The sequence below is a fragment of the Mchenga conophoros genome, linkage group LG18 (assembly GCF_057382185.1).
Source record: "Mchenga conophoros isolate Kocher_MC1m ecotype Shallow Benthic linkage group LG18, M_conophoros_male_GT1.1, whole genome shotgun sequence".
NCBI classification, from domain to species: Eukaryota; Metazoa; Chordata; class Actinopteri; order Cichliformes; family Cichlidae; genus Mchenga; species Mchenga conophoros.
The window spans coordinates 10,259,053-10,273,081 of record NC_140543.1 but is presented as its reverse complement, the minus strand read 5'-3'; the positions used below and the strand labels follow the sequence as shown (position 1 = coordinate 10,273,081).

The 14,029-nt window shown below is 38.2% G+C and overlaps 1 protein-coding gene across 1 annotated transcript; it reads left to right on the top strand.

The window, feature by feature from the left end:
- Nucleotides 1-428: 428 nt before the first annotated feature.
- Nucleotides 429-13,222, top strand: ncstn (nicastrin). The gene is made up of 17 exons (XM_085253508.1): nucleotides 429-501; nucleotides 3,236-3,337; nucleotides 3,794-3,917; nucleotides 4,650-4,771; nucleotides 5,371-5,516; nucleotides 7,206-7,350; nucleotides 7,520-7,632; nucleotides 8,101-8,253; nucleotides 8,371-8,475; nucleotides 9,343-9,420; nucleotides 9,699-9,868; nucleotides 9,973-10,075; nucleotides 10,459-10,560; nucleotides 10,858-10,945; nucleotides 11,405-11,568; nucleotides 11,715-11,927; nucleotides 12,952-13,222. The coding sequence occupies exons 1-17, from the start codon at nucleotides 444-446 to the stop codon at nucleotides 13,072-13,074; spliced, it is 2,109 nt and encodes a 702-aa protein (XP_085109634.1). The 5' UTR covers nucleotides 429-443; the 3' UTR covers nucleotides 13,075-13,222.
- The last annotated feature ends 807 nt before the right edge of the window (nucleotides 13,223-14,029 follow it).

Below are 14,029 nucleotides of genomic sequence, written 5' to 3'. Positions count from 1 at the left end.
CATATCAAATAAAGATAATACTCTAAATACATACATACATACATACAAAAATTAACTGAAACAATTTTTTGTACTTAACTAAAATTAATATCAAAATATTATGGAAATTCATAGCTTTTAGTCTATGCTAGTATTTCAAACTTGTCAACAAATCAAGCATGAAGCGTTCCACTTTCTATTAAAAAAATGTGTGATCTAATCTAATATCTGATCTTTTAAAACTTTGCCCGTCACAAATTTTATAAAAAGTTTCAAAACAATAAAAACAAACTAACTGAAACATAGCTGAATCAAAATCTACCATTTAAAGAATATATATAATACATAACTTCAGTCCATCTGAGTCCGCCCCTTTTTCTGTAAACCGGACCCAAACAGCAAAACCCGGATGTTTCCCCATGTCAACACTTCCTGTTGTGTTTTCAGCTTTTCAAACCAGGAAGATGGATTTGCTGTCGAATAAATGGATCATTAACTTGATATTTTGTTTGTTTTTCATAGGTGAGTTGTATTCCCCTGTTGCTAAACTTGTGTCTTCGTCTAACTGCTGAAGAACGAAATGTGTTTCGCTTTCGGGCGGTTAGCTTCGAGGACTTCTTTGTGTCCGGTGCTAGCTGAATGCTAGGCTAAATTAGCGTTAGCAGGAGGTTTTCTGTCTGCCTTTAAAATCTATGTCCCGGTTTTAAAATGGGTTTTTCAACTGAGTTCGGTGCTTCGACTGTTCTCTACGCATTTCAAACAAGTGGATGTGCAAAAGAAACACAGCATCTATTGTGTTAATTAAGCCTTTGTGGTGATTTTGTAGTGACAGATTGGGTCAGCCCTCTTCTTAACTCAGCATCAGCGTGACCGCTCGTGATTTCACCGCTGCGGCCGCCCCCGGAGGGATTAAAGGCTGGACCGCTACACCAGATTATATACATTATATACATATTTCTTGTAGTTTACGTGACTCTCTAATGAAATTAAACAGAAGACAAGCCACTTTCAAACATTTAGAATATCCTGGTAAATCGGCACATAGGTGAGCAAACATAGCATCATTTGAGATGAAAAAAAATCTGTTTCTCATTTCCCCTTTCTGTTGCTGTGGGGAGATTAGTTACAAAAAAACCCCGAACAATTGTGCTTTCTTTTCATTCTAAACGTGACCTTTACTTTAGTGTTGAGTGATTTTTAGTATTTTGATAAAAAGAAATGTCAGACATATTATTATAATAAAGACAACTAACACTAACATTTAAATTACTTAAAAAAATGTTTTTAAACAATAAAAGCTTAAAAACAACTGAGCCTACCCAGTATGGAAAGTGGGAAACGAAACAGAATTGAAATATTTAGAAAATAAGGAACTGTAATAACTCTTGAACTTACTATAGTTTAAGTTTGATAAAAGTGTTGTGTAAAAAGAAAAAACTTGAGCATGCTTTCAGAAATAGTTTGTTGAGTAGTTAAGATGAAGTCAGAATATATATCTGTGGTGCCCATTACCCTTTTTTAAAACCTTAGCTGGTGTTCGCAAACGTCTTTGGATTTAGTCTCAATAACAACTTTGTCCTCACGCTTTTATAGATCATCTGGTTGATGTGTTCCTATTTTTTGTTAGGCAGCAAATTCTTTGGTATGCAGGAACCCTATTTATGTAAAATAATTAATAATAACAATGCTATGAATTATACCGCTTCTTGAAGTGCAAAAACGTACATTTGAAAATGCTGTCCTGGACCATGTTAAAAAGATGAAACCATGAGGTCAGGTTAAAGCGAGGACACTGATCCTTCTCATGTAAAGTTTTTGAACCCAGATACCAAGAATATTTTATGTCTTTATGACTCAAGCATATCAAGATTTAGAAACACATTAAGTATTTTACAACTTCACTGCAAATTTTAAAGCCGACAACCTCCCCGTTGTCTGAATGGGATCCGTTGGCCTGTTTTTAGACTGTTGCTGTATGTTTCTGTTGTTGACTTTCAGCAGTATTAATTCATGAGCGATTAGATGCTGTTATAGTGTAACATTTGAAGGATGACAGTTTGAAACCCCGAAGTATTGTATTGTACACAATACTTAAGCACAGTTTCGTACCATATATTACCTGGGGAATAAAAGCAGCATTGTATTGCTTACATGTCATAAAGAACCTAGTTCTATTATTATCCAAATAAAAGACGTTAAATAAGCGACCTGTGACGCAGGATTTATTTGAAAATTATTTCTACAAAGCATGTTAAAGGAAAAGCTCCTCTAATTTCAATGTGGGTAAACAGGCATCTTAACTCTCAAGGAGGAATCTTTGGATGTATAATAGGAGTAACCCTTGTTTCTCTTTTGTGAACTGAGGGGTGAGCAAAGAAGCAAAATAATAGTGATCGCTGTCTGTACAGCTCAGTAGGCCTATACTTGTAAAAAAACCTGCAACCAGATCTTTATTCATATATACTGAGGTGTCAAAACGTGTGAATAAGGGTATTTCCAAAACTGCGGCTTGGTTCTTTCTTTGGTTTTCAGTTCACACCTTGTTTTTGAGCTCATGTTTCAGTGTATGCTTCTGCTTCTGCTATTTTTCTTTTTTTTTCTTTTTTCTTTTTTTTAAAGAAAGAGAGAGAATGACCTAACAACACATTTATATATATATATATATATATATATATATATATATATATATATATATATATACAAACTTTATCATCAAAAGATGAACTCCGTTATTGTGCTCCAGTTCACTTGTTTCCCGAACAACCTTTAAACATTACAGTGGGTGTTAGCATCTTCACGTGTACTATGGAAACTGGTGCAACATTTATGCCGTGCTGACTAGGCCTCGGAAAGGACCTCTTTGTGTTGTCTAATAGTCAAAACACAGCTAGTTGTAAGTGCAGGTTATAAAAATGAGAATGAGTGTTGCTGTCATGCTTGGGGTACCTGCCTACTTATAACATTATCACAGGGACCAGGCTCGCGATGGAAACTATAAGAAATGAGAAAATGGAAAATTGGCCTGTTGTGCGCAGACCTCTGTATGGATATTTTTAATGCACGGGGAGCTCAGAGTTCATGGTTTCTTCATGCAGAATGAAGCTTGGAGTAGATTAGGATCTAGCATGTTTCAAAGTGTTTAGAAAGTTTGATTTAAATTATTTCTAAGAAAACAAATCAGGAGACAATAGTATAAGTGGAATAGTAAAGATGAAATTTGTGTGTATGTTCAAATATTTGTTTTTTCTTCTTGCAGGTGTCAGCTGTAATTCAGTGGAAAACAAGATTTATGTGCATCTTAATTACACTATACCGTGTGTGCGACTTCTAAACGCAACACATCAAATAGGCTGTCAGTGTGAGTACATCAGCTTCTATTATATTATATTTTGATATTATTATCCAAGTTGAACCTATTACATAAAAGTATTTGTTGTAGTTTGGAGTATCTTAGATACACAGTGAGCAATAATAAAATGCTTAGTGAGCATTAATCTGCAAACACCTTCCTGTGTTTCCTGTGTTTTTGCTTCAGTTGTTCAAATTCACAAACACACATCTGTGTAGCTGTGACAGAAGAGTTCTCACAGATGAAAGCCCACAGTAAAACAAATATTTCCTGTGATAACTACCTGAATATCAAAAAACTGAATATCCATAGAAGTGTGTGCTGGTGTCACACTACAAAAGCCTCACCAGTTTTGCAGTTTTGCTTCTGTTTAATGAAAGTAATGGAGAATGATTGAAAAGCTTTTAAGGATATTTATGTCTTGGACAGCTGTAACACAGATATATTCCTTGTTTCGGATTTCAGCGTCTTTATCAGGTGATGTTGGTGTGCTCCATGTGCTCGAATCAGAAGCAAACCTGGACTGGGTCCTGAAAACTGGTCCCAACCCTCCTTATATGGTGATTCTGGATTCTACGCTCTTTACGAGGTGCGCTCAACATGTCTCACCCTGTAGTGGAAGCCCCCACAGTAGTTTTTAGTGAACATAAACCTCATTTACTCACACTTTAAATCTGTTACTGATTTACTCCATATTTGGTTTTATTTTGAACAATCAATCGACATCAAAACAGAATTGCAGTTTGAAACTATCCAATTAACAAATGTAAAAGCTGCAGTTAGTCCACACTTTGTATACTGTCTATGATCCTGCTAGCCAATCAGACGTGATGCAAGACAGCTACATATACACCCAGCAATAACACGCATGTGGAGTAGTTTTAAATTAATAGGTTAGAAGTATCTCATATTTCTATCTTTTGATGTCGGCCCATGTGGTAATGCTACATGTCATGTTATAAATTATTGCACTTTGAGTATCAAACTGGAGTTGACTTTAAGAAATTAAAGTAAGACATTTTTCTCTTTCAGACCTATTTTAGATATTTTTTTATACTTAACAAAAAACAAAAACTTTGGTAATAAAAATAAATCAGTGAAGTAATGGGACTGTGGCTCTGTTATGGAGGCCAATCTGCTATAAGTTGTCATTTACTTACATGCATAATAAAATAGATGTGTGTTTAATAGGAGCTGCTAAACTTAAAGAAAGAAACTTGAACCATATTTCAAAAGAATTAACGCACCTATGATCTCTGTGTTTTGTTTTTTTTTAACCTGCATCATCTCCTGTACTGTGTGCCGGCTGTCTGCTCATCAGATCTATCATGATGAAACTTAAGACTGGCTCCAGTAGGGTTGCTGGAGTTGTTGTTGTGGCGCCAAGCTCAAATCCAGCTGAGGGTTTCTCTCCACACACCACCTGCCCCAATGAGAACTCAGGTGGGTGGGGGTTACATGTTAAGGCTTGCTCCACAGTTTTACACAAGCTACAGAAATAAATTATAGTTTGATGATCCTCAGAGAGCATAGCTCATAAAACCACAAGTTGTAACTGGGTCATATTTCATGTTCTGCGCTTGACTTCTAAAACATTGCAGTGTCTGCAAAATGTCTTGTTTACACTCAACAGAGATTTAATTAGAATGGCTTTTATTGTCACTGTACACATGTACAGTAAGATACAAAGCATCTCCTACTCAGTGCAGACATGTGGGAAAAGAAAGGGGGGTGAAGTCCACAGTTCTGCGGCATTATATCAGGAGAAAAAAGGGAATTCACATCCTTTACTGAAGTAAAACATGTAATTTCACAGTTGGAAGATGCTTTGCTAACGCCATATACTATTAAATAGTCCTGGATTCAAACTTTAAGTCTAGTCGGGGTAACATGTAGCACACAGTCAAAATACTCCGGGTCATTTTAGGGAAGTTGGATGCTTGGTAGATGAGGAACAATCCAACTGTATCTTTGGATCAGGGGTCTCTTTAATGTTACTGATGGTAATTTTTGTTTTTCCCCTCTCTGTGCGTCCCCTATAGGCGTGTATTCAGAGAGCTATGACCCAGCCTTAGCCCACTGTAACGTGACCGTGTGGAACCCTCTGGGAAATGGCTTGTCCTACGAGGAGTATGACTTCCCGATGTTCTCCCTGAAAGACGACAACGACACTCAGGCCATAAAACAGGTTATTTGTTTTCCACTTGATGTTGGAGAGTACAAGATTGTGCAGTCACATGATAAGCTACTCACACACTACGAGTCCAAATCTGAACTTGCCTCACCGGTCGTTGAGGTTAGATTAGAAATAATGCTCTAAAGCTGTTTCAGCAGCAAACAAGGTCATCTTCATGTAGATCACATAGTATTGCATTAGTTTAAAACAGAATGGCACACTATTCAAAGAGAAGTTATGTTTCTTCCCTTATAAAATAGACGTGTATCGAATTCAGATTACATTCATAGTATGGAGTATAAGCTGCTTGGTTTGACCTGAACTACAACTTTTTGTTATAATTTCAGTTTACAGGCAACTTTAAGGATTTAAAGTTGCCTGTAAATAGCCACAGTGCTAAGTAAAAGACCAACGAAATGCCGCAATTTCACCTACCAAAATATTCTGAATGTTGTGTACCAAACAAATTCATACTATTTGTAAGGTATTTCCATTACAAAAGGCAGTAGATGCACAACATACAGTACAGCGGTCTGCTTTAATTAGCAAATGTGAAGGCTAGCAGCATTTAGCTACAGCTTTCTGTGTTTATATATACATTATTCAAAGCAGCCATGCTCCTGATTTTAACCCTTACAACTATCCAAATGCACAGATTAAGCTTGTGTTTCTTTTGTGTTATATTTTGAGGTTGGACATTTTAACGTGGGAATCGGTTTTTTGCTTTTAAAGCCAGCCTTAGAAGATTAGAAGATTTGCAGTTTTTGACATTTTCATGTTGATGGGTTTAAACTAGGGATGTGTGCCACTAGTCCAATCATCGACACTGTTGTCACTAGTTAGTGCTAGATGTACTAGGCATTTAATCTAATTATTTTACATTTATTTGATGCCGAATGCTGGCACACTGTTGTATCCCAAATATCATGCAGCTGTCTGCCACCAGATGGAGCATGGTTGTTGAGAAATGCCATAAATCTGTTAATCAGGCCTGATATTTTTGTTAACAACTAGTTAGTTCTTTTAAAGGCAAAAGAGTGAGATTGTGAATACAAATAGTGGAAGATTGGACGGGCTCTCTCTTAGTGATAGGGTGAGGAGTTCAGTTATATGTGAGGGGCTCAGAGCAGAGCCGCTGCTCCTCCACATTGAAAGGAGCCAGTTGAGGTGGTCGCCTCCTGGGTAAGGTGTTCCAGCCGTGTGTGTCCTACCAGGAGGAGGCCCCAGGGCAGACCCAGGACACGCTGGAGAGATTGCGTCTCTCAGCTGGCCTGGGAATGCCTCGATGTGATAGCGAGGTCTAGGCTTCCCCAGAACCTGACTTCAGATAAGTGGAAGAAAATAGCTGGATGATTTATTGTTTTATTATTTCAGATTTTTACATTCATTGAAGTGGTTGGTCTGAATTTGCAGCACACTTTTGAGTTACAATTTCGTAGTTTTTCAGATGTTGATTTGTCATAGTCATTCATTAATGAAGACTAATTAACGGTTTCAGATGCCTTTTGATTTGGGAGTTTCTGACATCCTTGATTAAACACTCCTCAAATTTAACGTGATATTGTCAATATTATTGACTAGTCGGTTAGTCTAATTTTTTGTCCTCATGCAGTCGACTAAGAAATTTGTCCCCAGGAACATTCTTAGTTCAAATCTGTGTATACAGGCGTTTTTCATCTGTGTGCTTTTCTCCATTCACAGTGCTACTACAATCATAACCATGTTGTGAATGGCAGTAGTCCGCAGTACCCACTGTGCGCGATGCAGCTCTACTCACACATGTCTGCCGTCACCGACACGGCCACCTGCATGAGGAGAAATGGCATCAACTTCAGCTTAAACCCAGGTATTTTTCAAGTGTAATTATCTAAACATTACTTAACGTTTTTACAATATGTGGGAAATATTTTCAGAAACATGCTGCAAAAATATTTAAATAAGAGAGTTTTTATCATTGTTATTTTATTATAGTGCTAATCACTGTTTGTTTGGGCCTTGTTCTTTTCACCCTGAAGAAATCGTATGTGACCCACTTGGAGACTTTAATGTTTTGGCCTCGACCAGGCCTCTGAACTACACAGATAAGGGCCACAAGATGGGGGAGAGCGTGGTCATCGCAGCAGCGAGGGTGAGTTCAAGCAAAAGTGGTTTCAAAAGAAAACCACAGTACCACGTGTTACATATTAACATGCTGAGAATGATGTGAGAATTCAGTATTACCCTCAAATAGACTTTATTTGGGTCGACGGCTGAGGTCAAAATTTTATTCATCTTGCTTTTATTTTGAAAGTCGGTCATTGCTAACCCCCTCTACCTGGATTTTCCTGTTTGGCTGAGTGGTGGTTCTGACCTCTAAGTGCAGTTCTTGTATCCATGACATAAAATGAAGATGAATAGTGGCCAACATATCAAAGTGACTGCTCACTTTTGAGTAAAGGATGTACTATAGATGGTAGAAGTGGCTGATCTGCAGTATACAGTGGTAGAGCTTTTGTTTACATTTTGATTAATAAAAATGTTCATAGCTAGTTAAATTGAACAACTTGTGTAGATAAATTCTCTGCTTAATCCCTGTTCGCTCCTGTCCTGTCTGCAGCTGGACAGCCGGTCTTTTTTCTTTGACATTGCTCCAGGCGCCGAGAGTGCAGCCTCGGGGTTTGTCACCTTGCTGGCGGCAGCACACGCTCTGCGCAACGCCACCCAGGAGGCCCAACCCAACCGCAACATCCTCTACGCATTCTTCCAGGGGGTCAGTTCTTTGTTTTTTTTTCTTTTTTTCTGTAGTCAGCGGAGTGCTCAACTAACATTTGAGAACTGTTTTCGTTTTGACTGTCCTGCCATTCATCCATTTGTCTGTTGACCACAGGAAACCTTTGACTACATCGGCAGCTCGAGGTTGGTGTACGACATGGAGAATAAACAGTTTCCTTTGGACCTGGACAATGTTCACTCGGTGGTGGAGATTGGACAGGTGTGTATTATATTACTGATAGCTTTACACGTAACTGTCATGTGGCACAAACTCCTGAAGTTTAAGGAAAATTTTGTTTGAATTTGGGTATATTTTTTTTCATACCTGCATTTGTTTATATTTTCAATACTTTTAGATTAAAGGCAAGTTTATTTATATAGCACAATTTAACAACACGGTGATTCAAAGTGCTTTACAGAGACATTAAAGAACAAAAACAAATAAAAAGCATGATTTAAAATCGATTAAAAAAACAGTGGATAAAATCAGAACAGTAGATAAAATCAGTAGTTAAAATGTAAGTTTTGAAATTTAAGCTTAACAGTGCGGATTTGGTGTTTTATTCAAATGCAGCTGAGAATAGGATAGTCTTCAACCTGGATTTAAATAAACTGAGCGTTTCTGGGAGTTTGTTCCAGATATATGGAGCATAAAAGCTGAATGCAGCTTCTCCGTGTCTGGTTCTGACTCTGGGAACTGATAAAAAACCGGATCCAGATGACCTGAGGGATCTGGAAGGTTCATACTGGGTCAGGAGGTCACTGATGTATTTTGGTCCTAAACCATTCAGAGCTTTATAGACCAGCATCAGAACTTTAAAGTCTATCCTCTGATGGACAGGCAGCCAGTGTAAAGACCTCAGAGCTGGACTTAAAGAATAATTCAACTAGAATACCTCTTTACTTGACAATTGAATGGCTTTAAAAAATTCAAATTAAAACTTTTGATTATATATAATGTTTGTTTTTTTTACCATGTGCAGATTTCTTTTGTGTTACTTATTAATAATTATTTAATATTAGTTGTGGGTTATTTTAATGAAAATGTGCAAGTACAATATGATTATGTCGGACTTTCCTGTCCTAGGTGGGACTCCATGGAGAATCAAAGCTCTGGGTTCACACTGATCCCGTGTCTCGGAGGAACAGCAGTGTGAATGAAGAGGTTGGTCTCTCTCCGTACCTATATCCCTCTCACCTCCTAAACACTCATGTCTCTGAGCCTTCATTTCTTACATTCCTCTATGCTTTAGTTTTATGTATTTATATACTTGTTATTCTCGCCCCACGGCAGCTGGGACGGGCTCCTGTGTCCATGTAACTTGTGCGGGAAAACATCATAACTTTCAGATAAACGGAAAAAAACTGAAACCAGAGCTCACAGTGTGTGTTTTACTGTGTGGCTAACATTTGTTCTTACTTCCCTTCACTGATCTGTTTCAGGTGGAAAAGCTCATCAGAAACTTGAACTCGTCTGCCTTAAATCTCAACTTCTCATTGCAAGAGCCCAGTTTCTCTCAGCCGCTGCCTCCGTCATCCTTGCAGCGTTTCCTGCGAGCACGGCCAATCCCTGGTGTTGTCATCCAGAATCATAACTCTGCTTTCACCAACAAGTACTTTGCATTTTCTTCAGTATAAATAATAATCAATCCAGAGCTAGGGATTGTTTTTGGGTTTTTTTGTTTTTTTAAAAATCCATTTCCTGTTCTGTGCACAGGTACTATGAAAGTATGTATGATAATGCGGAGTACCTGAACATGTCTTACCCACCAAACCTGACGCCAGAGGAGCAGCTGGAATACGTAACAGATGCTGCAAAGGTATAGCTGTTGTTAAAACCGTTTAAAAGTGTGTTAACCTACATTTAAAGTGATTTTTATTTATATTTTTTAAATGCATTAAAAGTATTAAGAGCAACATGAGCCCTGGTTACTGATCTTTTCTTCTTATTTTTAGCTTGAAAGAGTTTAAATATATATATTTTTAATTTTAAGATCAGCTTGTTTGAATTATCTTTTCACATTAACAGTTTTCCAAAATATAGCAAGTCTATTTTTATTTAAGCTGCAGAAAGTCACGTTATCGTCTAAACTTTGTTTATCATCTAAACATTGTTGCTCTGTTGTGTTGATTTACTGTGGAGAGCTTCATACAAAGTCTTTTGAGCTCTGAAAAACATTCTTTGTTTCCCTGCATCATCAAGGCTCTGACTGAAGCGGCGACCATTGTGGCTCGAGCTCTGTACACACAGGCAGGAGGATCGGACCCCATCCAGCTGCAAAACATTAACGTGGATAGTCAGATGGTAAGTTTATTTATTTTAATGAATGCTATTTTGTTTACAAGCTCATTTTTCTTATTCCAATTATCTTTAACTCGTCTAAGAAATCTTCAAAAATAAGGAAATTTAAAAACTTTAGTGGCTTCTTCAGTGACTTCATTCATTCATTTTGAACTTGAAATTTATTTCTTTTAAACTGTTCAGCAAAAGTTCAATAATAATCAATTGTAGATTCTTTATAAGTGCTTTTTATTTTCTCCTTGATGCTGCTGTTACCTTGTGGGACTGAACAGAAGTGAATCTGTCCTACTTCCCTCACAGGTGACCCAAATGCTGTACGGTTTCCTTGTTAAGTCAAATAACTCCTGGTTCCAGCAAATGGTACCTTCGGACTTCGCGATTCATCTGCGTAAGTTGATCCTGTTTTGTACTAGACTGTTAAAAATGTTGTAGGAGTAAAAAGTCTTGTTATGTGTCTTCAATATGTTTCATCTTTATTTATAAAGCACTTTAAAACAACCACAGCAAAGTGCTGCATGTTGGAACTAAAAAATAAAATTACATAAGATATAAATAAAATCCAAATAAAAGAAAAAAGTTAAATAATGAATTAATTAGTTAATAACAAATTTAATTAAAAGGAAAAACGAAGTCCTTCTGAGGCCAAAAGCCAAAGAATAAAAATGGGTTTTAAGCCGTGTTCTAAAACCCATTTCTATGGGTTTTGTTGATAAATGTTGCTTCTTAACACCTATTTAGATGCTGTTTACAATATTGTCCTATTGTTGTTTTGAAGTATGAAGTCTTAAATGAAGCTTATCTTTTTATCAAAACTTTATTTCCTCACAAAATACTTTCTTTCTCTCAGGTGAAAGACCCACAAACTTCTACGTGGGGGTGACACAACAGCACAGTGAACCGACTCTTCTGGTCCAATACCTGCTGGCCAACCTGACCGGCACCACCGTCAACATCACCCAGGACAACTGCCAGAACCAGAGAGAGGGCGAGGATGACAAAGAGAGCAAACATGTAAGATTTACAACAGTGTGTATTTTCTTGAAAGTCAACTTGGGTGTAAGTTGCCCTCTGGTAATTTAAGTAAGAACTTTAAAACCTTTGGAACATCATTTATCTAATTCCTCCCTTTAACACATTGTTCTCAACCTGTCCCTCAGATATACAGCTACATGTGGGTTCAAGGTGCAGCACCTCCCAACAGTACGGAACGAGTGGCATTCTGCGTTCGCTCCACAGTTCGTCTCTCCAAAGCGCTGTCCCCGGCCTTCGACCTGGAGGAGTACACCTCCAAAGATTACTCAACGTGGACGGAGTCCAGGTGGAAGAGCATTAAAGGGCGCATATTCCTGGTGGCCAGTCATGAACTGGAGGTAAACTTTTCCTCAAAGACACCACAGATGTGACTGATGCACACACACAGCAGAGAAGTTGTTCTACAACTAAAAAGTTTGATATGTGAATGCAATAACTCGAGACAAGGCAACATAGGATTTTGAAGTTGATACCATTGATAGTTGCTTCTACTAGCAGGCTGAGGGGTAGCACTGTTGGCATCCAGTACTTTTTTGTAAGCAGTGATCTCATTGTTAGTGGAGGGCAGGGATTGTTTTAAGGCACGCGAGTGCTTGTGGGAAAGTCTCATGTTGAAAAAATGGCTTCCAAACAGCAACAAGAGACCAAATTTGCATGGTAATTGTAACAGTGTCCATGATTGGTTGTTATTTTCTCTCTGATCTAGATTTTCTCACAGTAGTGTTTGTGATTTTAGCGGCCGATCCGGCCTAAACCAACAACTCCGGTTTCCAGAACTACAGCAACAAAAGAGCCTAACAACAAAAACAAAACTGGTTAAATCCTGGCAGTGACTGATTGCGTGCGTTGAACAAATTTCAGGTCTCTGCATGTTCATCAACACATTGTGCTAAAACAAATCGAAACTCTTTTATTTCAGTGTTGATACAATCCGATTTTGTTAATGTGGTAACTGCATCTCACTGCTTAAACTGGCGCCTTTGGGTTCACCGTTTGTATCACTGCAGCTTTAAAGTCACATGATAATGTGACTGAGTTATTTTTAATATAACAGCTCATCACATGAGTGCAAAGCCACAGGCAGCTGGAACTCGACTTCCCTCATTCTACAGTTTTACCCCTGTGATAGCTGGAATAATCGCTTCCACAGTAAAGCATTTAGAGGCTTTTTGGTTGAGAGCTACAATCGGAACTACTTGATGTTTAAATGTGACTATAAATAAAGGTGATGTTATCTTGCTGCTGTGTACACCCTGGGGGGTAACAGAAGTTGATACAGTAACTTTGTGGTATGTTTAGAAGTTAAAACTGCGTTTGAAAACCTTCTTGTTGTATCTGTAACGATTGCCCTTTCTCCTCCAGATGTTGACACTCGGAGTCGGTGTCGCCGTGCTGATAGCATCCTTAATGTTGACGTACATCATCAGCTCAAAGGCCGACATACTCTTCAGCTCAGGGAGGGAGCCCACCGCTGCCACCTACTGATTCACTCAGAAGCGTCTCAGACCCACGACCACTACTTCTACTACTATTGCTACTACTACTACTTTTATCCCAACCAGACATGGACAGTTTTCTTTAAAACACACCACGAGTAGGTACACAGACAGGTTAGTATCAGCTGCATCGAGGTGGGGGGGGGGGGGGGGGGGGGGTGTGAGGGGTTCCTTTTAGACGACGACTCCGTGTTTATGGACTCACTCATGTGAGGCGTGACATGAGGACTGGACCGGACTGGATTTGCCTGGATGGATCTGGACTCATCAGGGTCATAAAACACACTGGTCCGGCACCAGCAGGCCCTGCCAATGGAAACGATGTTTATATTTTTTGTTTTAGGTTTTTTTTTGTTTTGTTTTGTTGGTTTTTTTCCCTTTTATCCTAAAAGAATGTTTTGTTTACTGTGTCATGGGATAGGCACTAAACATTGAGCATTACTTTGAGCTGTGTGTATGATTTTGAAAATGTGAATGCAGCCGTGTGTGTGTGAACAATTATAAGTGTGCGCACGTCTGTGTGTGTGTGTGTGAACTTTGTATGAGGATTGCGATGGTATGTGCAATACTGTAGCTGTCTTCTCTGTCAGTGTAGTTAACTTATCAATCAGTTTTAATGATAAGAAACCACTTTGTGAGTCAATGAGCAAGTAGTAATATTACAAATTTAACATTTTGCAAAATCTGGAAATGTGCAGTGAAAGATTTTGATAATAAATCAGTATCATTCAGTCCAAGTACACATGATGAAACTGTACTTGTAGACCCACTGCAGTTTCACATATTGTGATATTTGAATGGGAATTTTCCAAGAGTCTGGCATGGCTGAAAAAAACACTTTATTTCTCATCAGTCAGCGGCCATAATGTATTAAAAAAGCAGTCAGAAAGATCAGTTTTAGCAGTGAAAAACAACATGCTGGTACTCTGCCTTTGCACTCTTTG

Bases quoted from the DNA above. Each gene is read 5' to 3' on its own strand.
- ncstn (XM_085253508.1), top strand. From the start codon at position 444: ATGGATTTGCTGTCGAATAAATGGATCATTAACTTGATATTTTGTTTG. The intron at 5,517-7,205 runs GTTATTTGTTTT...CTCCATTCACAG, and splicing joins ACACTCAGGCCATAAAACAG to TGCTACTACAATCATAACCA. The intron at 10,946-11,404 runs GTAAGTTGATCC...TCTTTCTCTCAG, and splicing joins GGACTTCGCGATTCATCTGC to GTGAAAGACCCACAAACTTC.